This window comes from Trachinotus anak, unplaced genomic scaffold, assembly GCF_046630095.1.
Source record: "Trachinotus anak isolate AG129_WGS33_773 ecotype Australia unplaced genomic scaffold, CSIRO_AGI_Tana_v1 ptg000023l, whole genome shotgun sequence".
NCBI classification, from domain to species: domain Eukaryota; kingdom Metazoa; phylum Chordata; class Actinopteri; order Carangiformes; family Carangidae; genus Trachinotus; species Trachinotus anak.
In genome coordinates this window covers 9,580,405-9,603,866 of record NW_027273874.1, presented here as the reverse complement: position 1 = coordinate 9,603,866, position 23,462 = coordinate 9,580,405, and the positions used below count along the sequence as shown (strand labels likewise).

Below are 23,462 nucleotides of genomic sequence, written 5' to 3'. Positions count from 1 at the left end.
AAATAAATAAAAAGTTCCCTCTTGTTGCTACGCGCGGCAGCATTCCGCGGCGTGCACTCTGATTGGCCCGCCGCCTGTCTTCTCGGCCAATCAGACGCCAGTGCGTCCGCCGTCACTTCAGTTATTGTCGCGTTAACGGGGCCGTCTGAGCGGCTGGTTTCCGTCCACCATCCAGCTCCGGGACGTTTGTTACAGGAAGTCAGCGCGTTAGCAGAAATAAAAGAGGTGAAGCTTCAGTTTCTGTTTCTCTCAGCTGCTTCCACCGACCTGCGCCTCCACCGCGGGCTCGGTGCCGTAATGGCGGGTCTGTCCAGTTTCACAACACACACACCGCGAACATCCGGTTTGAGAAAGAGTGGATTCCTCTTTACAAAATAAAACCTGAGTATTTATTTATTTATTTATTTATTTTACATGACACTTCGTCAGAGGTGGAATTAAACCAGGCACATTTACTCAAGTACTTTCCTAAAGCTGCTTTTGCTTGTTTAGTGAAAATATAACATCATGGTAAAAGACAACAATGATAAAAGTCAATTTCCTTTCACTGCGTGTAACAGAATATAGTCCTATAATACATATTAGAACACAGAGTCGTGAAAAGTGGACTACAAGCACAATATTTGCCCCTAAATGTACATTTTTAATTGTCAGTCATTTCATATAAATGTTCACGTGACCATATGTCGGATTTTCGTGTGTGAAAATCAATGGCAGGCGCCGCTCAACTTGGCAGGGGCTTTTATTTTGAAACCAGGATTGGGGACGAGGCGGAAGTGTGTCGTCTCGTCCCGCGCGGGCTTGACGAGCCGCGGGCGCTGATGGCGGCGGGGCTGGCGGAGGGTCGCACCGAGGAGGGAGAGCGAGGAGGCGGGGAACCGGAGCGCCAGCGAGAGGAGGCCCCGGCGGCACCGAGCACCGAGCACCGACAGACGGACAGCGGCAGCGGCGAGGCCCGCAGACGGACGCGGAGGAGGGACGGAGCGGTGCGGCTGTTTTTGTTTACCGGGGGATTTTGCCGTTAACAGCAGCTGGAGGGTTCGTGTGCAGGCTGCGAACACACACCGAAAATATACATAACGGAACATTAGTCCGTGTGCACAGGCTTCCGTAGGGCGACATCAAACCGTAGCGTGTGCAGATGTGTGTGAAGTGACTGTATTGTCGCACATGTACCACGTCCACATATGACCTCTGTGTAATGTGTATTTATGTGTGTGTGTTGCGTTCACTGACCATAAGCCGTCATGTTTACCACGCTGCAAAGGCAGTCATTTCATAGCAGTTTCCCCTGTGTGTGTGTGTGTGTGTGTGTGTGTGTGTGTGTGTGTGTGTGTGTGTGTGTGTGTGTGTGTGTGTGCAGCACTGCAGCATGCAGGCAGAACTTGGCCTTGTAAGAAACTCTTTACAGACCACCAACATTTCCTGAGTCTAGCTGAACTCTGTTTTGACTCTGCAGCAGTGTCTGAGTGTGTGTGTGTGTTCTGGTATGTCTGTCACTGTGAGGACTATATGTTTTGGCAAGTCCTCATTCTGGACTGAACATTTAAAAGGCTGTTTGAGGGTCAGGACTAGGATTTAAGATACTTACAATTATTTTCATTACAGATAAATTGATAGTTGAGTCTGTAAAATAGTGAAAAATGAAGCCCAAAGCAACCTCATCATATCTTGTTTTGTCTCAAACCTCAAAATATTCAATTTACTAAAATGCAAGATCATCAAAAGCAGCAAATCCTCACATTTGAGGACCTGAAACTATCACATTTTTGTCATTTTTGTTTGGAAAAATAACAAACAATCAATCAGTTATGAAAGTAACTGGTAATTCATTTTGCATGTAATGTCTAATCAAAAGTCCAAAACCCAGTTTCAGTTTTAAAATCATAGGTGACAAAGAATTCATTGATTATCAAAATAGTAAACATAATAAGCACTAAACAAGCATTAACATTTAAAAAAATCTTTATTTATAGTTTTTGTCAAAACCGAAGAATAAAGGAACAAAAACAAAACCGTACTGGAAACTTGGTACTTGGTACTAACAAGACTCTAATTTTGTTGAAGTCCAACTGCTGAAGCTTCATGTTCCATTTTGTATTACATCGCTTACATGAAATAGCTTTAGAAAGGTATTTCTTTCCTGCCACTATGGAGAGGGTGAATGATTAAAGCAACCGACAGTGCTTTCAATGCTCATGCACGCAGGTGTTGTTTTAAGACTGACTTGAAAAAAATGTCAACTTAACCTTAAAGGTTCGGGGCCTGAGAATGCATTATATCAATTAAGGTCCCCGCAAGTATATAAATACAAATGGGTGTGTGTGTGACATGGACAGAGAGGGAGCATTGTGTCGGCCTGTGGTTTGAGCCGGTGCAGTGATGAATATCAAATAGGCCTGTAGTAGTGGACATTTCCACTGTGTGTGTGTGACGTGCTGTCATGCTGTTCATCAATAAACTATTGTATTTTTCTTTTTCTCTCTCCAGCCCGTCATCCTGTCTCACTCCACCAGCCGGTACTCTACTACAGCTGCAGCACTCGTGGTATTTAGAGCCAGCCGTCAGCACCGCTACCTGTGTTTGCCAGTTGAGATTCACTGAACCATCAGAGTGGTGATCAGAGAGTCTGCACCTGTAAGGGGCTCTGATCTGAAATTTCTTAATTTTGTGTAAACACATTTTGTTGCTAAGAGACCTGAGACTTCTTGTAATCTTTCTGGTGATGAGCTCAATAATTTCTCATCCTAAAAATGACTCTGAGGCTGCCAGGCTAACAGCTGCTTCGCCGTGATCGCCTCTCGGCTGACGCACAAACAAAACGAGTATTTCACCTGTTCTGAAAATGTAGACTAGCTCCATTTTGAAGTCACTTGAGGTTAGCAGCTAAGAGCTAGCACACCAAACACCTGCCCCCTCCAGAAGTAAAATTCAGTTAGAAAAGAAATTAGCTAAAAATGTAGTTAGTTTCTGACCAGGATCACAGGTTTAGTAGCTAACAGTTAGTTAGCGACTAGTGGTGAGCAGGTAGCGGTGGCGCGGGGCTAAGTCCGGGCAGAGCAGGGGTGCGATGGAGTACCACTCCGGTGGCAGCCTGCCCCTGCTGGGGAGACCGCGGTACTGCCCCGGAGCCAACACTAACGGAGGATACCTATGTGAGACGGGACATTGCTGCGGAGAGACCGGCTGCTGCACCTACTACTACGAACTATGGTGTAAGCTGGTTGTACTCATGTTCCCTGTTAGCATGATTAGCACATTGCTAAATTAAAACTTAAATCACACAAGTTAGTTCTTCCAATCTGTAGAGATAAGTTGTTGCTATTTATTTACACCAAGGTGAAACTGCTGTGTAGCTAACTGAACCAAATGACAGAGCTAACGTTACCCTGCTAATATTCGACCAGTTTGTAAAGGAACATAGTTGACAAATCTGACCTGATACTTGATCAAAATACTGTTATGCTGCTATACAATTATATAGTTTCTTTTTTTTAAAAAAAAGACTCAGTAATTGCTGCTCAATGAAGTTTTAATCAAACAAACAGCAGAAATAGTGCATATGTTGGGGACTTTTTTCAGTGGTGGATTAATCAACATTCGTTGCTCTACTGATGTAACAGTGTGGCTCACTGATGTGCTTTTAATAGTTTTTGGAAACAATGGAGCTCTATGGCTCAGTGGAATAAGTTACATTTGGATTCACAGTTCCTGATAGTGTGAGAAATTCAGTGTTGTTTTAGCTCTACGCGTGGAAAAAAATATAGAATAGAACCAGACTAACCCCCCAACAGATAATATAAGAGTACAAATAACAAATAACTTTATGCAATATGAAAGAAATTAGATTAAGACTTAAATGTCTGAGATTTACAGATATTTCTAGACTGATAGTTGAGTCGCAGCAGTGTTTTTATTTGAATAACGTCTCCAATATTATGTTCAGGGTTCTGGCTGCTGTGGACCGTCCTCATCCTGTTCAGCTGCTGCTGTGCCTACCGACACCGTCGAGCCAAACTGAGAGTCCAGCAGCAGCAGAGACAGAGGGAGATCAGCCTGCTGGCCTACCATGGAGCCAACTCCTACCCCTCCTCCATGCTGGACCTCAGTAAGACCATCCGTCTGTCTGTTGCTGCTAAACCCCGCTCTCAACATCCAGACAATGAAACCAGTTCTTGTTTTGTTTTTTTGTATGTGTTTGACGCTCGCCTGTCAAGTGACACGCTGCTTTTCTAATCTGTCGCCTTGACGACTCAGTGGAAATTTACTGCTTGGAGGCCAGTGGAGTTTGCCTTAAAGGGGAATTCTGCTGATTTTCATGAGTAGAACTTGTTAATTCCCACTGTGTCCTGCAAAAGTTTTTTGCTACATTGATTTGATGTTTTTTAATTTGGAGGAATTTTTTTGAAGATGATTTACAGCTCATTATTTATTGATTTGAAAAACTTGTATATCCTGAAATTGATTTTTCTCTGTAGATGGATTAAGACCGTCATCCACACAATGCAGCCAGTTGTTTTGTCAGCTAGTGGAAATCTACAGTTAATCTTTTTAGGTCTTTTTGCCACCAGACTCCACTGGAGCTACTAGAAATGTCAGGACATGATACGTGTGATGCATGATGTGTTATTTAAACGTACTGTTAGCAGCTGTTGCTCATATCAAAAAGGGGTGAAAGACAGTTTTACTGAACAAGAGTGTAATGTGACATCACCTAAAGACGCCGACCATATAACCACAAAATTTGTGATTTAAATACGACCAGGGACCTTTCTTGCATATCATCCCCCATCTTTATCCACTACTTTTCTGCTACCTCTCTACCGACTACTCTCTGATGAAGGCCCCAGAACCACTTTGAAAACGTCATTCAAAAACAGGGATTCCAAACAAGCATCTGCAACTTTGCTCTAACCACAGTCATCTTCTGTTTTCAGGTTTCCTGGCGTCTCTGAAGCTGCCTTCCTATGAGGAGGTGGCTGCTCAGCCCTCAACCCCTCCTCCACCCTACAGCTCAGTGTTCACCACCCCGCGCTACCCACAGCCCCCTCGCACCGTCGACCCTCACCTGCTCACACAGCATGACCCGCTGCTCCACCGGCCACTCAGCGATGGTCCCTCCTCTCTCAGCTCTGATAACAGGTAACAATGCTACTAATGCTACTGAGTACTAGTGATAATGCTACTGCAATCACGAGTAACAGCACAGGGTAGGAAGCAGTAGGACTGGAAATTCGGGAAATAATGTAAACATATAATACTGGGAATGCTGGTAACACAACTGGGAATTGGGATTCTGGGGAATACAGTTAATACTGCTGTGAACATTTGGTAATCCTACTAATGGGAGAACTGGTATTAGGAGGCTGTCCTCCTGTAAAAAAATGAGCCCATACGGTTATTAGTCACATTTTGATGTTAGGCAACATCTAGCAACCGTAGTAATTATAACAGGAACAAAGAGAAAAGTGCGGTGACGTAGTTTTTAGAGCAGCAAAGTCTGTGTCAGGAGGAGGTTAGGGTGGATGGATGGGTCAAGAAAACACAGAATATGACACAGGAGAGTGGTGTTTGATTCTCATGTGACAGTAGCACTTAATGTGGTTTTTATTATCCATGACTATGTTAGCCATGTTGTTATTATTGTAACCATGACAACAAAGATCGTTTATTGTTGAGGAAGTACTTACTTTAACCCAAAGGATCCAAAGATCTTTTTCTAAATCTAACCAAGCCATGACAGTTATTATAGTACCATGGCGCCAAAGTTAGATGCACCGCTCTCACATGTTTATTATTGTAAGCATGACAACCAAGGTCCAGTATGCCTGCAGCCGTAGGGGAGCTATTTGAGGAGACACTATGGGTCGTGGGTCGAGGACTTGTGGGGTATTAGTAATGACCTCCCTTCCTGAGCTCCTAACACTATCGGCAGTAGCACTAGTAACACTGGCAATGCAATACAGTTAACTGCACTAATACTACTGGCAAGATGAAAAGACGTACTGGTATTACTGAGGCAACTACTACTACTACTGTTGCTATAGCAAGACCCACTACTTCTTACTGCTTCTACTTCTGCGAATACTAATGATTACAGGTAGCACTAGTGAGATTCTGGTATTGCTACTATTAATACTTATGCTACTACTGCTACTATTTTCATAACTACTGCATTACTACCACTATATACATTGAACTGATAATTGAAACAACTGTAATACCTCAATCTTTCCTGTAGCTCCAGTTGTTCCTGTGACTCCTGCTGCCCCTCTTCTCCGTGTAGCTCCTCCCTATCAGCACCCGTCACATATGAGACTGACACAAGCCACGCCTCCACACCAAGCGAGGCTGCGCCCCTCACTCTTGATGTCACCATGGAACCCATCACTGCTGGGGCTACCAGCTTAGAGGTAAATGAGACACGATTTGCTTCTGAGAGGATGGATGCCACGGTGACCATTGACATCAGCGAAGCAGATGGTGCTGGAGCTCAGGAAGCTGTTGCGGACTCGCCGGTTCCCAACCAGACTGTTACTGTGGCCCTTGTTGCCAGGGCGGCCTCCCCTCAGCCTCTGCCCTCTCCTGGTTCTGAGGTGGCCCTTCCTGTTGGAAGTACATCCCCCATAAAGCAACAGCTTGATTTAACACCATGTACCCCAATAGTTAGCACCTGTAGCTCAAGTACACTCCCCAGTCCAAGTGTTGTTGACACAGGACTCCCCTCCATCCAAATAAGCAGTGTTGAGGACCCAGCTGATGGCCCTGAAACTACCCCCGCCCCGAAAGTCACATCAGGCCCTTCTACCCCAACAGAAAGCCCTTCTGACAGACCTACAGCCAACCTTACCCTAGAAACCCTCAACCTCACAAGAACTTTTGATACAGCCAACGTTCCTAGTAGCCCAACCTCAGCACTGTCCCCAGATGTTGGAAGAACTTTGGCTATGGTAACAGGCTCTGCTGGTCTCCAAATCCTGGACCCAAATCCTAGCCTTGTGCCATTCCCAGCACCTTCAAACCCAAAACAAGCTCCAGACCTACTATCTTCAAACCTTACCCAAGCTTCAATAGGAGCACCTTCAAAGCTTACCCAAGCTCCAGACCCAGTGCCTACAAACCTTAACCAACCTGCAGACACAACACTCACAAACTTTGTCCAGTCTCCAGAAGCAGTACCGACAAACCTTACCCAAGCTCCAGAGTCAGCACCTTCAAACCTGATCCCCTCTCCAGAACCAATATTGCCAAACCTTACTCAAGCTCCACAGCCAGTACCTTCAAACCTTACCCCAATGCCAGACCCACAAACTAAAACCACCCATGTTCCAGATTCCACACCTAACCATGCTCTAACTCCTGCACATCCAGACCTTGCTCTAGCCACAGATGCAGCAACCACTTCACCCACATTAGCCCATTGCCAGAACCCAGAGCTGTCACCTGGTTCAGGTCTAACCCTGGTTCATCCCAGCTGTATGTCAGATTTGTCCCAATACCCAGGGGCTGTAGCTGTTCTTGAATCTTGTCTTGGCCCAGATGCAGCACCAGCTGACTCAGGTCCTTTTCTGATAGTGTCTCAATTGTCAGAGTCAGACATTGTTGGCCCATTACCATTAAATATCCAGGCTGGTTTTAGTTCTGGATCTGGATCACGCTCTGGTGTTGGTTTTAGATCAGATACACTGTCCCCTCCTGGCCCAGTGCTCACCTCCCCAACACCTGCATCCTCTTCTTCCTGCCCAGCTATAACTATAGAGTCTGAATTAAATTTTACTCCCGTTCAGTCACCCCGATCAGCCCTCTCCCCATCCCTTCCATCTTCTCCATTTCTCCCCTCCCCTCCAGCTCTGCCTTCCACCTCCCTCCCAGCCCCAGCTTTACTCCTGGACCCCCTCACAGCTTTGCACCAGTCCGACAGAGCTGGATCGTCCTCTGGACATGCTTCCTCACTCTCCCCCTCACCTCGTGCCACTCAGTCCCCTCCAAAACAGACTCTCTTCTCCCCCTGTGTGGATGTCTTTGAACCTGGACCTCCCAATTGGCAGGACGGAGAGGAGGAGCAGGAGGAGGAGGACAATGATGATGATGAAGATGATGACATGGGGGCCGATGAGAGCCAGTATAGACATCGACGACTAACTGGTGACTCTGGGATTGAGGTGTGCAGGTGTCGGGTAGAGGAAGAAGATGATGAAGAGGAGGAGGAAGAGGAGGAAGGGGAAAGGAAGGAAGATGGTAGGAGAGTAGGAGGAGGAGAGAGGGATAAAAAAGGAGGTGGAAACACTGATCTCCACGATAGTGTGGACTGCCCTGCCAGAGGTCAGATAACCACAGGGGAGGGACTTACACTGTGTAACCCCAACTCCACCACTACACCAACATCAGAGGACAGTGGTGAAGTTGTCATCGTCATGGAGTCAGCGTGATTGATAGAAATGGGCAGAGCAAACCATTCATCATCCAAACAAAGGATGAAGAGAAAGCAAATTATGGCGTCCACCCTTAAAACTGTTTGTGGAGATCGTTCTGTAACCGGGAATTTGTAAACGCAGATGTTGATGAGTTACATTATATCAGTAAATGTTGCTTGTTTAACAGCTGTTAGTCAGATCAGCACAAGTACCGGATGTGTCATGGGAAGAGATTCAACAGGAAGCATTAACCCTACTCCAATTGTGAGTTGGAATTTTCATTAACCATGGGTCCTGACTTCTGCACGGTGAGTACTGGTGTGTTTAAATAGGAGGAGAGGTGTTTACACAGATTGCATCCAAGTTTGATAAAGTTTTACAACCTCTAGAACCGCTATAGAACTGTTGTCAGCTGTTTGTAGAATGTGAAGAAATAGTAGGGCCCCTGCTCCCCATTTTGATCCCAACAGAGTAGCACTGGGAGAGCTGTCTATTCATGAGGAACGTCCAAATCTCCAGAGGTTATGAACAGAGAGCTGCCTGAAACAGCTTGCTGCAATGTGTCTGTAGATCAATTCAGAAATGTTCTCAGTCAAAGTGAACAGCCTTATAACAGATTGTTTGTGGAGGTTAAGGTGACACCATTAACTGTCTTATCTTTAGCTCTAGTTTCCAAAATACTTTGAGTTGGTGCTTCAGAAGAATCAGTCAAAGGTACCCTGTGGATTTACTTTCAGTCTGTCTCTAAAGCACATTGTTCATATCCTTGAAGCCTGAAAAATGTGTTGTTGTTATGTGATGTTCAATTCCCTCTCATAAAATGATTGCAGTGGTGTTAATGGACATTCCACCAATTTTACACATGCAGCCTTCAACTTTTCAACATAAAGCCTGTGTTATGGACTAGGCATGTGGAGTTTAAGACATAGGCGTTTATCAGGGCAGGGTAGGTCTTATGATAGATGCCATTGAAATTGCATTAAGGGAAGGGTGGTATCCAGTGTTTTTCAAAGTGAACCCATATTATAAACTAAAAAAAATCAGGATATCTTAGCCTCTGCTGCTTCAGTTTTAACCATTCTTGTTTTAACCTGTCTCTTGCAAGTGCCCTAACTTAATGGAAGTTCTATATGTCCATGTACATCCCTGCACACATGTCAACCAAAATGGGGCCCTGCTCATCAAAACATTGTTCCATAGCATGACTAGTGGTCAAAAATTCCACAGGGTACCTTTAACCGGAACTACTAGTCATTATAGGCTTGCTAAATAGCCAGCAGTGGATTTTAAAAGATGCTATGGTTAGCTAACTAGCTGACCTTTCTGAATACAAAACCAGTGAAGACATGATTAGATCCCAGTCAGAATAAGATTAAAATTGGCCATCAATGATTCACTTTTCAGGTCTGTTGACAGATACAAACACAGGTTGTTGATCACAAGGCTAATCCTGTGTCCATGTCTAATGGCATGCACTGTAATTATCAGTTACCAACTTGTAAATAGCATTCACATCAGGATCTAAGTTGTAATTAAAACTCTGAGACTCTGATCTTTCTGAAAGCACAGATTTATCTAACCAAAATCCAAAATCTGTCATTCAAGGTAATTAAATGCCAGTATCATGGAAATAGTGCTGTACTGACCATGCACAGGATTTTTAACCCTCACACGACCAGTTCTGTAGGCATACAGCTGTGTTGAGTGGTCCACTGACGTGCACGCTCACAAGTTGTAAACGTCAGAATCATTCCCATCTCCGCCTTCCATCCCACATGCCGTGAACACGGCATAAAGACTGTGAACATGGTTGCCTTGGGGTGCATTATGCCTCTGACAGAACGTCTGTCACCAACAAGAAAAAAAACAACTTTAAATAGTTGAACATTAAGCAGAAGACACCTCGTTGTCTTGGGCAGTGACAGGGGTTTGGAAACGTGCCGAGGACAAATTGGCTGTTTTGGAAATGAAGAGAGACTGATGTAGGAGGATGATTCACTCCGACTGACAGAGGGAAGACTGATTCATTCATTAGAGGGAATGATTTGATGAAGAAGTCTGTCAGGGAAGCGGAATTAGGTGGGTAGTTTATGAAATGGGAGGGACAGCTTCTCAGATTTGATGTGTCCGTGGCAACTTGATCCTGTATGGACGGTTTCATGGTGGAGGGATTGGTTGGTTTCCTGTGCGTCGGCCTTTCAGCAGAGAAAAGCTTTTGCATAAATAGGAATAAACAACGGGCGCTGTTAGACAGAAACAAAGCACCAAACAGAACAGAGATGGGAACACGTCATCATTCCCGTCTTTGTCTCTTTCTCTGAATTTGAGGTCAGATGCAACAACACAAACACCATAGAAGCTACTTTCAGTCCGTGTCTAAACTCTGAAATTACCTTTCACTTTGTGCATCTCTCAATTCATAGACACCTCTCCTTTTTTGTCATTCTGGATCCTTTATTCTGCTGATTTGTAGACTAAACTTGAATCATCCTACAAAAATCACCAAACAAGTCCAGCTTTTTCAGGGCCTTTAAAAATTACAGTAACCTCAATCAATAAATCAATAAAAGATACGCAAGCTGAGTCATTAGAATTTATTTTTAGGCCATTGTTGTATATTACATATTAATGTATTTGTACACTGTCAGATTGATAGGCGTGTCAATATTGATATTTTGTGACAGAAAGACTTAAAGGTAAAGTATATTTTGTCAATGGCAGAGTGTTAGTAACATTTGTATTGTACATGCTGGTGCATTTCTAATCACCTTAGCATCTGAAATTAGTGAAGCAATATTTTTCATCAGCAAGAGTCTGTGTGTAAATAACCCCCTTCAGAAAATTCAGGACAGCTGCTTCAGGAAGGGTTGATATCAAGGAAATGCATTGTCATTGTTGGGTTAAAAGCTTGTCACTGCAGTCGAGGTGATTGGCCCTGTGGTTTGGGCAAGCTCGATCAAAATCTCTTCTAAACCCTCAAGACGAATGGAAAAATGCATCAGGGTCAGGAAGAAATCAGTTGCATCTTGGAGAGGTTTTTACCCAACAACAGCAGTATAATGATTGTAAGAGCGATTGAGTCATTTCCAACATGCTTGACGAAGGTATGCCATCACATATTTGTAATACTTTTTTATTGTGTCAGTGTAGAAATGAAAAAATAGTTTTGTCACTTTGTTATCTTTGTCCACATCATGATAATAACCTGTTCAACAATACATTCACAGATATTTTGTTGAAGCAAGATGCTCTCGCACTCTCTCTCACCAGGACCAGGAGTTGGTGTTCAAGTGAGACGTGTCTTACCTTTTCTTACACCTGCTTCCACAAAGTGCACTTGTTTTTGCAGCTTGTGATGAAAGCTGTTAGAAAGTTTCACAAATGTGTGTTGATCCAAACCAGATGTTGAAGTGTGTTGGAAAAGACACCAGAGTAAACCAATGTGAGAGTGATGTTGTCAGATTGTACTGGCAGATGATTGCTTCAATCAGAACGCTTCAAAGTGGGAATGTTTAAATGATGTCTTATTCAGACTGGATTCATGCCTCTCGGGGAGGGGAAGGATGATTTAACCATTACCTGCTCTGGTGAGTGACTTTAATTCCATCAGGAGCATGTAATGTGGGTAATATATCAGCCCCACCCCAGTAATAATTATAGACCCACTGTTTTCCGGTGAACTGGCTCATCCTCCTGTAATTTAAATCCCATCCAGATTGATGTGCTTGTATTTGAAAGTGGCTCTCTTGAGTTCTTTCTGTGGGAAGAGCTGCTCGCGCTTCTACTTTATTATATACTTTTATGAATCACCTAGTTGTGAAATTTGACTTTTGTGTGAAAATGGAGGAAGTCAGAATGTTTTTGCTAATCTGATAGATGGAAACAATATTAACTCCAATTAATAGGCCCAAAATGTTCAGCCCTGTGTTTTTTAGCATGTATTTGTTTATACTTTGGTGAATTGGCTCCATTATAACTATACTGAATTAGCCTTACATGTTCAAACAAATATCACTGAATTACTTTGATAATAAAAAAACCCTTGAACCTGCTGATTCTCATCAACCTCTGATGCAGGAGCATCTGTTTTGTATGATTTGATTTCTAAGCAGATTTAGGGACTTTTATTTGTCATTGGGACATCTAAATCATACTGAATGATATGAATGTATGTTTCATGACTAGGTGCTCAGATTTGACTGAGTGTGTGATTTTTGTCCTGCTCAATGTTCATGTCTATCTCAAACCATATAATTTAATTTCACCACAGTTAAAACGCCGTCTGGAATGATGGGTTAAATTACCAAAGAGCACAGTGAATGTTTCATCCCCCACCTCCCCTGTAATGGTAATCCAGTCTGGATAGGGCTTCAGAAAGTAAAGACACAGCATCTTGAGGCAATATCATTCAGGAGTAAAGTGTTGTTCTCAGGTCCCTGTGTAACTATGGCAACCGCTGTGGTGCAGTGGTCACCTGATGATTGTGTCAGTCACCTGTATCATTAATTCAGCCTTCTACGATGGAAAGACCTTGAGTCTGTTTGACTGATCTTTTAACCCTGTGTCCATGCTGCATTACAACACGGACTGAAGAACAATGGGTATGTCTTTGCAGACAGAGGTACCCATACAGATGCCCATCATGGACAAAGCTATGTTGGACCTCATTATGACAAAAGCAATGTCCTGCCATGGAAAAGATGTGATGGAGCAAACAGTTATTTCAAACTGATTGGCAGCTGGATGTTTTCTAGACTGCTAGAAGTCTTGGTACTCAGTTTGGGAACCAGCGTGCACAAGATTGGATTCATACATGGATGGATAAAAATGATCCAATCTTCCTTTTCTAAACCTCTGTTGGTATATTCTCAGACATAGAACCCTGGTTTTGCACCGATCCAGACTTTGGAGAGGTGAAGGAGATTCTCTGATGATGTCTTTGATTCAGCTGAGGCAGATATCTAAAACACGACCTGTTTCGATTGAATCCAGGCAAAATTTGCGCCTGTGGACTGAGAGTTCGTAGAGACCGAAGGACCCTCTCGAGAAGCTCTAAAGTGACACCGAGCTGTTGATGTTGTGGTTGATGTTGTGGTTGATGGTGTCTTTTTGTTTACCTGAACTAATAAGGTTATATATCTCCATGGTTACAGAGTGCCATTTCTACTTGACAACTGTTACTACTTAGCATTAGATAGAGTTGTTCTTGCTCTGTGTGGGTGTGGACTTTCAACCAGAATGATTGGAGAAATGTTGCCTGAAATCTGTCTGTAGCTCAGGTTACCAAAGGCACTCAGCTCTCAGATCAGCCTCATAGAGGGACGTGATGTCTTCATTTCATTGAGGATTTTATCTAAATGATTTCACACTATCAGTTGACATTATAAGAGTCGAAACAGAATGAAAGTTGGCCATCAAAGAAAGGACCAATGGTTTTAATGGTTGGAATTGTCCACAGATTTTCCAACACCAATATCACTTCTACCAGCTAAATGTCAGAAGGTCCTGGCTCTGCTGTAGAGGCATCATGGGAAACATAGCTAATCACTGACAGAAGTAGAAGTCGACAAAGTAGGTTGAGACAACTTTGTCAGAACTCCTTGAATCACAAAGTGATGATAAGTTGCTATGAAGCTCAGTAGGTACAGCAAGGCACCAGGGTTGGAGGTTTAATTCCCACTGGAGTTCTTGACACTCAAGATGTCAACACACATTGTGCTGTGAGGCATTTATGGGTGAAATCTTCAACCAAATGACTGATAAAAGTTTAGATGATCTCCCTGGACGTGAGGCTGATGTCAGGGCCGAGCTAACTTTTGGAAACCAGGTCTTTATCTCTTTTGTTGAGTTTTTGTAGTTTTTCATCAAATGTTGGTGGACGAAAACATTGAACAAAAGTCCTCTCTCAGAGTTTCACATTGACTGGTTTCACATTGACAGGTCAGATTTAGTTTTAAGCCAAAACTGTTGCTTTATTCTAATATGGGTAGCCACTCATTCAGAGTCCTACCGTGTGGTTTAAAATATCCTCCTGTCCTGTAAAACCTGTGCTGACCCTGAAACGTGAACCTAGTCAAAGTTTTAGACAAAGTTTTGGCCTCATTAAATTTTTACCATTTTTGGCCCTTTAATCAACTTTCACTTGTTCCATGAGGAAATTTGAAGCAACTCCACCAGTTGTGTTTGACAAAATGATTTAATTTACTAAAATGAAAGTATGTTCCTTCTACTGTAGGAGCCCCTCCCTCTGTCTAAAGGATGTTTTTCTCTTCTCATTATCTCTTCTCTTCTGTCCTTCCTTGTTGCATGAAGTTTCTTTCGGAGGAGTCGAAGGATGCAGAAAAGAGATCAGTCTTTAAAATCCCTGAATATTATGATTATAACAATGCTAATTATTAGTATTATCTAATTAATAGTGAGTGTGTATGTGTGGATGTACGTATGTGTGTGATCTAACTAAACCAGCCTGTTCTAACAGTGTGTGAAGATATACTGAATAAAACTGTCAAATCTACCACCTGTCTGTCTCCATTCCTACAGCTGTACTGATTCTGAGAACAATACTCCATCACCGTGCTGAGGATCAATCATCATTTATTGATTAAAACACAATCATGATGTCAAATTACACTCTGCCTACAGTCGAGCTCTCTGTCAAAATCATTATTCATTTTTAATTAAAATTGTTTATTTCAAATAACCATCTCAGAAAAAACAAAAACATCCTCTTTTATTCATTAAACATTAAATGGTTTAAATTTTTAGAGCTCAGTTTTATTACACTTGATTCACATTATTTTCAATTGTATTTTAATCAACTTTTTTGAAGTTAGTGAAACCTAGTATTAGCTTAAGTTGGAGCAATGTAGCCACAGGTTAGATTAGTATTAGCTTTTTTTTTTTTAGCATGATCAAGTCGTTAAGATTTAGCACAGCTAATTAACTTTTTATATTGAGTTTTTACACTGAATAACAGAGATTTTATTGAAGTAATTGAGTTTGTCTATGTTCGACAAAAAGAGCTACTTATTCATCTTCACTTTAATGAGTGACTGAAAAATTAGGCTCCTTTGAAAGTACCCATTCAAGCAAGTAACAGCATTTGAAGCCCAAATTATCACTATTCTTAACTACTTTTATGGTGGAAAAACATCCAATCTGGCAAAACTAAAGTGAAGGAGATGACGTTTCTATTTTTGATTTATTTCACTTTATCATCACAGTTAAAATTGCCACACAAATTTTAATGTTAACTAAAAATTTAACAAAGCAACAAACATTTTAGCATCATGTTTCTTTCTTGTGCCATTTAGCTGGACTTTTACCCCCTCCTTTTTTATTTTGCTCCGGTCTCCCACCCCGCCCTTGGAGTGACAACAACCTTATAAGGTAATGGCTGCAAGACCACACCCAGCCGCCCCTGCAGGTTGGGCGGGGGAGCCCTGTCTGGCAGCCTGAAGCTCATTCGCTGGAGTAGAGAGGACAAAAAAAGAAAGAGCTCCAGCCTGGCCAATGATTCGCCGACACAGACTCGAGGTCCTGCCCCAAATGGCAGAAAGCATGGGGGTGTGACCCGCTGACCCCGATCATCAAGGAAACGATCTGGAAATGCAGGAAAAGACAAAGTTGGCGTGTTTGGGTGCTTAAAGTGAAATGTTTCTGTGTTTGTGGGTGTTGTACCTGGGCTGAAAAGGTCAGGTTTGTCCCAGTGTCGGGGGTCGTGGTGAATCGACCACATGTTGACCAAAACACGAGTCCCGGGACTGACAGAGTGACCTCCAATACTACAGGAAGGAAAGAGAGAGAGATTCTGGACTGAGTGTTAGTCTATTTAATATGGGTCCAACTAATGATGACACCACACGTCGTAATTTCCCAGGGCCGAAGATGATGAGGTCAAATTATATTAATTGATACTCATCTACTCTCAGCATTTTCTCTTGTTAACTGTTGATATTGTTTCTAAGGGACTCCACAATTGATTTATTTATTTTTTAAGTATAATTCAATTTGATTATGTCATCTGCCTTTTTAAGGACTTTTCATTATAACACAGTGAGAAATCCATAATGTTTGTAGAGCTGAGGTTAGCAACGACTTGCAGTTGAGAAGTAAAAAAGCAAATAACTGAAAAAGTTCAACAGCTCTCGATACAGGAGGAATCAGACTTTTTCAGTGTCAAATGTACTTTCACCACATCTCTGCCGACAAAACAGCTCCAGTTGTACATCTGAGCCTGTCTGTGAATGTGCTGCACGCTTACATCACCAGGTGGTGCTGTTGAGGAAGTTAAGCAAGTTTTGAAGCAAAAGTAGTAGAAGAAGAAGAACAACCAACTCCCTTTCTTGAGTTGTTTTTCTTCATTGCAGTTGATCATAAAGAGCTACGTCAGCTGTGGTGTGGAGGTGTAGGTCTACCTGCTGTGGGTCATGGCAGTGTGTGGGATCAGGACGGGGCTGACCGGTCGGATCCTCATGCCCTCGTTGATGACACAGTCCAGATACAGCAACCGGCTGCGGTCCGACATGCACACCGCTCGCTCGTTGCCAACGTGCTCGTCCAGCTCCTTCTGCACACGATCCTGGACCTAAAGGGACACTGATTATAAAGCGACGTACAAGCAGCGGTAGCATGATGAGTATCAGTGTTAGTGGTGTTTAACCTCAGGGTGGTGCAGCAGGTAGGCCAGGATCCACAGCAGTGTGGTGGACGTCGTCTCCACTCCGGCTCCAAAAGCCTCAGCCGCTGTCATCAGGACATGGTCGTCCGTTATCCCCTCATCCTTTGATCCAGATGACCTTTGACCCTGCCCCCCGCCTGTCTGGCCCTTCAGCAAGGCATCCAAAAGGTCTCGTGGGTCACCATCACTCAGCGATGCCTAATGAGCCACAGAAGTGGTGCAGACTTTCATGAGTTCATCTTATCGGTTTGGAGGTTTTGTGAACACAAGCTTTTATTTTAGATGTTTTTAAGATGTGAAATTTCCTCTGAGCCCCAAAACTGTTTTCTCTTCCTATCTTGTGCTCACATGATAATGAAGTATTTGCAGGCCTTAAGTGTGGACCAGTATTCAAAGCTGTCTTTGTGTTTGTCCGTTACCTTGTGCTCCTCCAGCTTGGAGGTCAGCAGTCGGTCTCTGACGGTGATACAGTCCTTCAGTTTACTGAGAGACTTGTTAGGAAAGACCTGAGGGACAGATACAGACTGTTTTTGGATTTTTGGAAAGCAAGTGAAGTTTGACAAGTGAAAAGCTTCTTCAGTTCTAACTAGTGGGAAGTTCCACGCATTAAAATTTCTAGTGTGGTCATTAACACCCTTAGGGTCATTGAGGTGAGTTGCTGCATGACTCCCGCAAGCAGGAAGACTCTTCAGATGAGAGTCAGTCATAAACCTGGCTGACTGAGAATCCTCAGACAAATGCTGAAGAAAAAGAAAAATTCTGTAAAAAGAAGTCATGTTTGGGACGTGAGGACCTTTTAGGAAAAGTGGGGACATTTTGAAAAGAAAATAAATTTTTTGAATGTGAAAATATGTTTGGAAACATCAGAAATACTTTTCCCTGCCCTCACCTCCTCTGTTTTAGGTTAGAATGAGGTTTAGGTTTGCATACCTTCATCCAGGGGTAAATGTCCACCAGTCCTCCCCTGGCAATCGTCTGCACGATGCCGTCATTGTATCGGATCACCTCCTGCAGCTCTGCGTCGCCATGGCAGTAGGTGGCACTAAACACCAACATGCACACAACGTTGGTGACGGCCCTGGTCACCGCGGGGGACGGGTCGAAGCCATGCTTCTCACCGGACAGCAACTCGACACACAGACTGTCCACCGAGGACAGGACTTGAGAGGGAGAAACGTCATGAAATATCAATGTGAATCGTTTTTACTGTGAAGCAGCTGCAGGTACAACGATGTACATGGCTGTGTCATTAATTCATCATTTTATTTGTAAAAATATAAATAATGAGCCTGACCAGCAGTCATTTTGTTTCAACATACAAATAAAAAAAAAGGAACAACAAAACACTTCTGTTGCATTCTTTTTTTTAAGATTTCATGACTAAAATGATCATATTTCATCCACATATTATTGTGTAAAGGTAAATTTCATCTTATTAGGTAAATGGGAAACTTTTTTTTATTTTATTTTTTTTTAATATAAGTAAAATAAAGGAAAGGTAAATTTGCCAACAACAACAAAAAAAAAAATCCTGTTTCTCTTTCCTGTGAGCAGGCTCGGGGTTACATCCTGCTCTGATAAGGTTGTAAATCAGTGTGTTGTTCTTAATTTAAAGATAAAACAAAACAAAACAAAACTAGAGGGGCTCTCACAGAGTACAGACCTGAACATAAACCAGCCCTGAAAGAAAAAAAACTTAAATTCATGACACATTATCCAGTTCTGGTCCAAACTTTAATGGACTCCTCCCTGACACTTGGCTCCTCCCTCCACCGAGTTCGGTGCAAATCGGTTCACAATTGAAAACAACAAACAGTTCCGCCAGGTATCTAGTCTGCCGGAAAGTCAAGAAGAAGAAGAAGAGCCACGCCCACAGCGCGGTTTAAGCCCCGCCCACCACAACACCGCGGCGTTTCAAAATGGCGGTTTCTGAGAATATTGACATTTCTGACCAACCGGCCCCGGGCGGTGCCAGCAGCCCAGAGCAGAACCATCAGACAGCAGGGATCCGGGTCCCGGAGCCTCCACTGACTCAGGTGAACACAGAAAATCAGACAAAGACGGTTCATTGTGAGGAGACTTCACTCTGTTAGCTCTGTTTTACCTGATTTTGCTGAGCTGTGTGTTTGGTTTGTCTTTTACATCACTAATTACTGATCCTACCAACAGTAATGGAAAGAAACTATTATTTATTCAAACGCTGAATTAAGAAGTTTTAGCTTCACTTTTCTGTTTTCTGCTTCTTGATGCTTTTAAACATTTCGGAGGGAGATATTATATTTTTTTACTCCATTTATTTTACAGCTGTAGATTAAGATTAAGATTTTACATGTATAATATGTTTATGAAACATTTAACCTCCTAACAAAAAGTCAGTGTCTAGTTGGGGCATCTTCAGATGAACAACATTGTCTGATTTCCATTACGTTATCCACATGGTTTTCTATAAACAGGTTTTTTTTTAAAGGGGAGGGAGGGGAGGAAATGATGTATTGATGTATTGATGTATTGATGTATTGATGTGTTGGTGTATTGATGGATGCAGTACAGTACCAATATCCTGCAGGCGACTGGTTCCCTCTCCAAACAGAGTGAAGGAGTTGTGGACGAGGCGGCGGTGTAACTTCCAGAGAGGAGAGTAGTCTGAAAAAGCGATGTCTTTACCTCCTCTGGTCAACAGGTTGGTGGTCACCTGCAGAGGAGATGATAAAGGTAAGAATCACAGCAGGTGGAATGAAACATGTTCACTGCATTAAAAACAATCTAATCACTTTCAGTTGGAAGGTTTGTCTCATATTTTATATTAAACAGCTCATTCATTTTCCTCCAAAACAAAATACAACCAGTTCCCTTGATTGTTTTATTGATTCATCTGTTCTCGTGCGGTCTGCAGAATGCTGACTAACAGACTGACTCCCCATCAGAGGGAATCAGAGCCCATTGACATGTCCAAAAATAATCTGTTTACCGTCCCAGAAGAGAAAGAAAACCAAGAAATGTTCACTGTTGAAAAACTGGAAGTAGAGAATTTGTCATTTTTTGCTGAAAAATGGCCCAAATTGTGAACTGATTATCAGAGATGTTTCAGATTGATTTCTGTTTATTGGTAAATCGATTAATCGAATAAAGGTTCTCGCCGTAGCCGCATGTCTCACCATGCTCGGTCGTCCGGCGAAGTCTCGCCCTCTCTGCAGCAGGACCTCTCTGGCGTGTTGATGGTCGTTTACCACCACAGTGTAGTGAGGGCCGAGGTAGAGGGCGAACAGAGACCCGTACCTGCAACACACACACACACACACACACACACACACACACACACACACACACACACACACACACACACACAGTATAAAGGTTGACACTCAAATGTAATATCGGTTAATGTGACCATCCTCCTGTAAGAAACCAGCCCACAGGTCGTCTGTCAGCAGGTCACTATGACCCGTCGTTAGGTTCTGTTGCTAGGTGACATCTAGTGGTCGTAGTGATAACGACAGGAGCAAAGGGAAAAGTGCGGTGACGTAATTTATAGAACGACAAAGTCCACGTCAGGAGGAGGTTGGGGTGGATGGATGAATATGACCCAGGAGAGCGGTGTTCGATTCCCATGAGACAGGAGCAGTTTATGTTGTTTCTATTATCCATGACCGTTCATTGTTATTGTTGTAACCATGACAACAAAGATCGTCTGACGTTGAGGAAGAACTTATTTTAACCCAAATCACCATCTTTTCCTAAACCTAAACAAGACATGACCATTATTACAGTAACCATGGCGATGACCTCCAAGTGAGAACATTAGTTCCTCTAAACACACGGAGTCCTTCAGTCCAGAGCTTCCAGTCTCACCTCCAGGATCAGAAACTTACACCGACTCTCTTTCACGTACTCACCTGCAGGCCAGCTGGGAGAAGAGGAGGTGCGGGGGGAGGCCTCCTCCCAGCCAGGGGAGGCTGCCCAGGACGGGGAGCCAAGGCAGGCAGGGGATGGAGCCTCGGGCCGGGGGAGGAGAGGTCGGAGGTTCGGTTTCAGGCGCGGACCAACGTGTGATCAGGAACAGGACGACGGCCACGGTAACGCAGAGGAAGAGGAGAAAGGGTGGAGAGGAGGAGGGAGGGAGGGAGAGGAAGGAAGGAAGAGAGGAGAGGAGACTGGTGAACATGGCTGATGAAGAGAAAATGAAGAGTGAGGCAGAAAGTCCTGGTTTTAATCTCAGAGAGAGACCTTGGAGGGGTCAGAGGTCGCGTGTGTGTGTGTGTGTGTGTGTGTGTGTGTGTGGCCTCACCCTGACCATGTGTGTGTGCTTGCTGGTGTGTGTTTATCTTGGTCAGCCAACCTTGATGTTATCAGGCTGCTGCTGCGACCTTCAAGTCTTCATCATCATGTGGTAACTCATGACTTTGGCATTTTATATAATTGCAGCTGTGTTTATGTTGCGTGGGAGTAGGTTTATTTTCATCTCTGGTTGAGACATTCTTTGTTGTGTGACCAAAAGCTCCACACTTTCCTCTTCTTCTGTGTTTGATCTGAAGTGTTGATCTCCATCAGAAGATATATCTGTGGTTTAAGAACCAAAAACCATCTCAGTGTAGTTTTACATCTCCTCTCTCAGGTTCTCTCTGGAGCTCCAGTAACAACAGGTCAGTCAGCCAATCAGAGGAGAGGATCTGAGCCTCTCTTCTGATTGGCTGGCTGTTTTCTGAGTGATCCAATAAAAATACAGCAGATTTCAGGTAAACACTCAGAGAAACCAAATCCTGCAGGGTTGGATGATGGGTCCAGGTGGGCGGGGCTTGGGGCGTGGCTGAGAGCAGTGACTGCTTTGTTGTGACATCACAAAGTTCCAGAAGTCCTGACGGCTGGTTTTAAGGCTCAGTGTCTGAATACAGGCTGTGTGCATTTCTCTGTGGACTGAGGCTTTGATACTTTCACAGTATTAATATAGAACCTAGACCTGCTTTATAATCACAAACACATGGACATCTACCTTTAGACTGGATGGAGCTTTAAATCGTTCATATGATACACTAAAGAACAAATCTGTTCATATGACTGGTTCTTGCATGACGCCGTTGGTACAGGGGTGCAGTGCTAAATCAGTGGAATACTCTTAACGACAGATTGACCGACTGGTTTATCTGGAAGATAGAAAGTCTGAGTCAGTGGCTGCAGATGACAGAAGCTGAAGGCCGGAGAGATTCTGACGCCACCGGGCTCTGAACACAGTAATGTGGCTCCATTACAGTGAATGTGTGTGGTATCTGTAACAGGTGGAGGGAACAGAAGGTGGCACAGCGCCATGGCAACAGTCTCTTCTCTCGCCCACACACACACACACACACACACACACACACTTCCATCATCTTTGCTTCTTGATTTAGTCTTTTCACACGTTCATGTGAGAGGGGTTTCTCTTTTCCCTCTGCACCGTCATCCATTTCTGTCACCTGAGTGCTCAGATTACAGCCGTGTTCCATGATTGGTCACATGTTGTGATGGACTGAGACAAACATGTCTGAAGCTATTTTAGTCAGTTTGCTCGCAAACACAAACGTAAGCAGCATCTGAACACAGGTGGAACTGGTGCTGGTTCCAGTGAAGGACCAGTTATGAGGCAGTTGGGCCCTGGGCACTGAAATGCTTAAGGGCCCCTCCTCACTCCACAGGAGCAAGAAGTTTGAAGAGATGTCAGCTGTGGTCATTTTGACTCTGTTTTTGGTTGTTTTATGTTTATTTCTGTGGCATTTTGAAGGTAGATCAGCGCGCCCCCCCCCAATATTCAACATAATGAATCCCAACACTGAAGTATAACGCCCTGCAGTTCCTCTCTTGACCAGTAGATGGTGTGTTAGTCAAGAACATTGACAGTAGGTAAATGTGAAATATTTCTCTGTAGAGCTGAAAATTAAAAGCTTTTGGATTTTAGTTGTTAACTTGCTTGAAGTGTACATTTGTCTTAGAATTATTACTCCAAGGCCGTAAAGAAAAGTGCTGTTGTCACTGTTGGTGTGGAGGCGATGTCTGCCAGTCTGCGACTTTGGTCCTCAACAACTATTCAACTATTCAACTATTACTGGATGGATTGTGATGACATTAGTTTCAGACATTCACTTTCTCTTCAGTATGAATTTTAATGACTGTGGTGATGAACAAATACCTTCACAACTGATGACATTCCCATCAGCCTCAGCTGGACTTAGAGTTTCAGTGTCAGCATGTTAGCATGATCGTTAGCATGCTGATGTTAGCTTTTAACACAGCTGGAGAAAAATACTCAAAGATTAGTGAAAATCTAAAAACTGTCAACAGATTAGTGAATCAGGACTTAGCTTTTTGTTTTTCTCTCTCTATTTCTCTCTCCGTCTCAA

General features: G+C 43.3%; 2 protein-coding genes across 3 annotated transcripts; one reads left to right on the top strand and one right to left on the bottom strand.

The window, feature by feature from the left end:
- The first annotated feature begins 705 nt into the window (after nucleotides 1-705).
- Nucleotides 706-14,928, top strand: LOC139607178 (uncharacterized). Of its 2 annotated transcripts, none has more exons than XM_071459861.1 (5): nucleotides 706-986; nucleotides 2,491-3,215; nucleotides 3,947-4,108; nucleotides 4,938-5,142; nucleotides 6,242-14,928. In XM_071459861.1, the coding sequence occupies exons 2-5, from the start codon at nucleotides 3,071-3,073 to the stop codon at nucleotides 8,427-8,429; spliced, it is 2,700 nt and encodes an 899-aa protein (XP_071315962.1). In that variant the 5' UTR covers nucleotides 706-986; nucleotides 2,491-3,070; the 3' UTR covers nucleotides 8,430-14,928. The 2 variants fall into 2 exon arrangements, with proteins under 2 accessions (XP_071315962.1, XP_071315961.1); XM_071459860.1 differs by having other exon boundaries at nucleotides 706-1,038.
- Nucleotides 14,929-14,991: 63 nt separating this feature from the next.
- cyp17a2 (cytochrome P450, family 17, subfamily A, polypeptide 2) lies at nucleotides 14,992-21,751 on the bottom strand. The gene is made up of 9 exons (XM_071459892.1): nucleotides 20,988-21,751; nucleotides 20,250-20,370; nucleotides 19,648-19,786; nucleotides 18,025-18,254; nucleotides 17,514-17,600; nucleotides 17,077-17,292; nucleotides 16,832-17,001; nucleotides 16,095-16,198; nucleotides 14,992-16,016 (listed from the first exon to the last, which is right to left on the bottom strand). The coding sequence occupies exons 1-9, from the start codon at nucleotides 21,254-21,256 to the stop codon at nucleotides 15,751-15,753; spliced, it is 1,602 nt and encodes a 533-aa protein (XP_071315993.1). The 5' UTR covers nucleotides 21,257-21,751; the 3' UTR covers nucleotides 14,992-15,750.
- Between the last annotated feature and the right edge of the window lie 1,711 nt (nucleotides 21,752-23,462).

Excerpts from the sequence above, each read along its gene's own strand:
- cyp17a2 (XM_071459892.1), bottom strand. The coding sequence starts at position 21,256 with ATGTTCACCAGTCTCCTCTCCTCTCTTCCTTCCTTCCTCTCCCTCCCT. Across the intron at positions 17,601-18,024 it reads ACATTTACCCCTGGATGAAG|GTCTTTCCTAACAAGTCTCT; the intron begins GTATGCAAACCT and ends TCTGTCCCTCAG. Across the intron at positions 16,017-16,094 it reads ACCTGACCTTTTCAGCCCAG|ATCGTTTCCTTGATGATCGG; the intron begins GTACAACACCCA and ends CTGCATTTCCAG.
- LOC139607178 (XM_071459861.1), top strand. The coding sequence starts at position 3,071 with ATGGAGTACCACTCCGGTGGCAGCCTGCCCCTGCTGGGGAGACCGCGG. Across the intron at positions 4,109-4,937 it reads CTCCTCCATGCTGGACCTCA|GTTTCCTGGCGTCTCTGAAG; the intron begins GTAAGACCATCC and ends TTCTGTTTTCAG. Across the intron at positions 5,143-6,241 it reads TCTCTCAGCTCTGATAACAG|CTCCAGTTGTTCCTGTGACT; the intron begins GTAACAATGCTA and ends TCTTTCCTGTAG.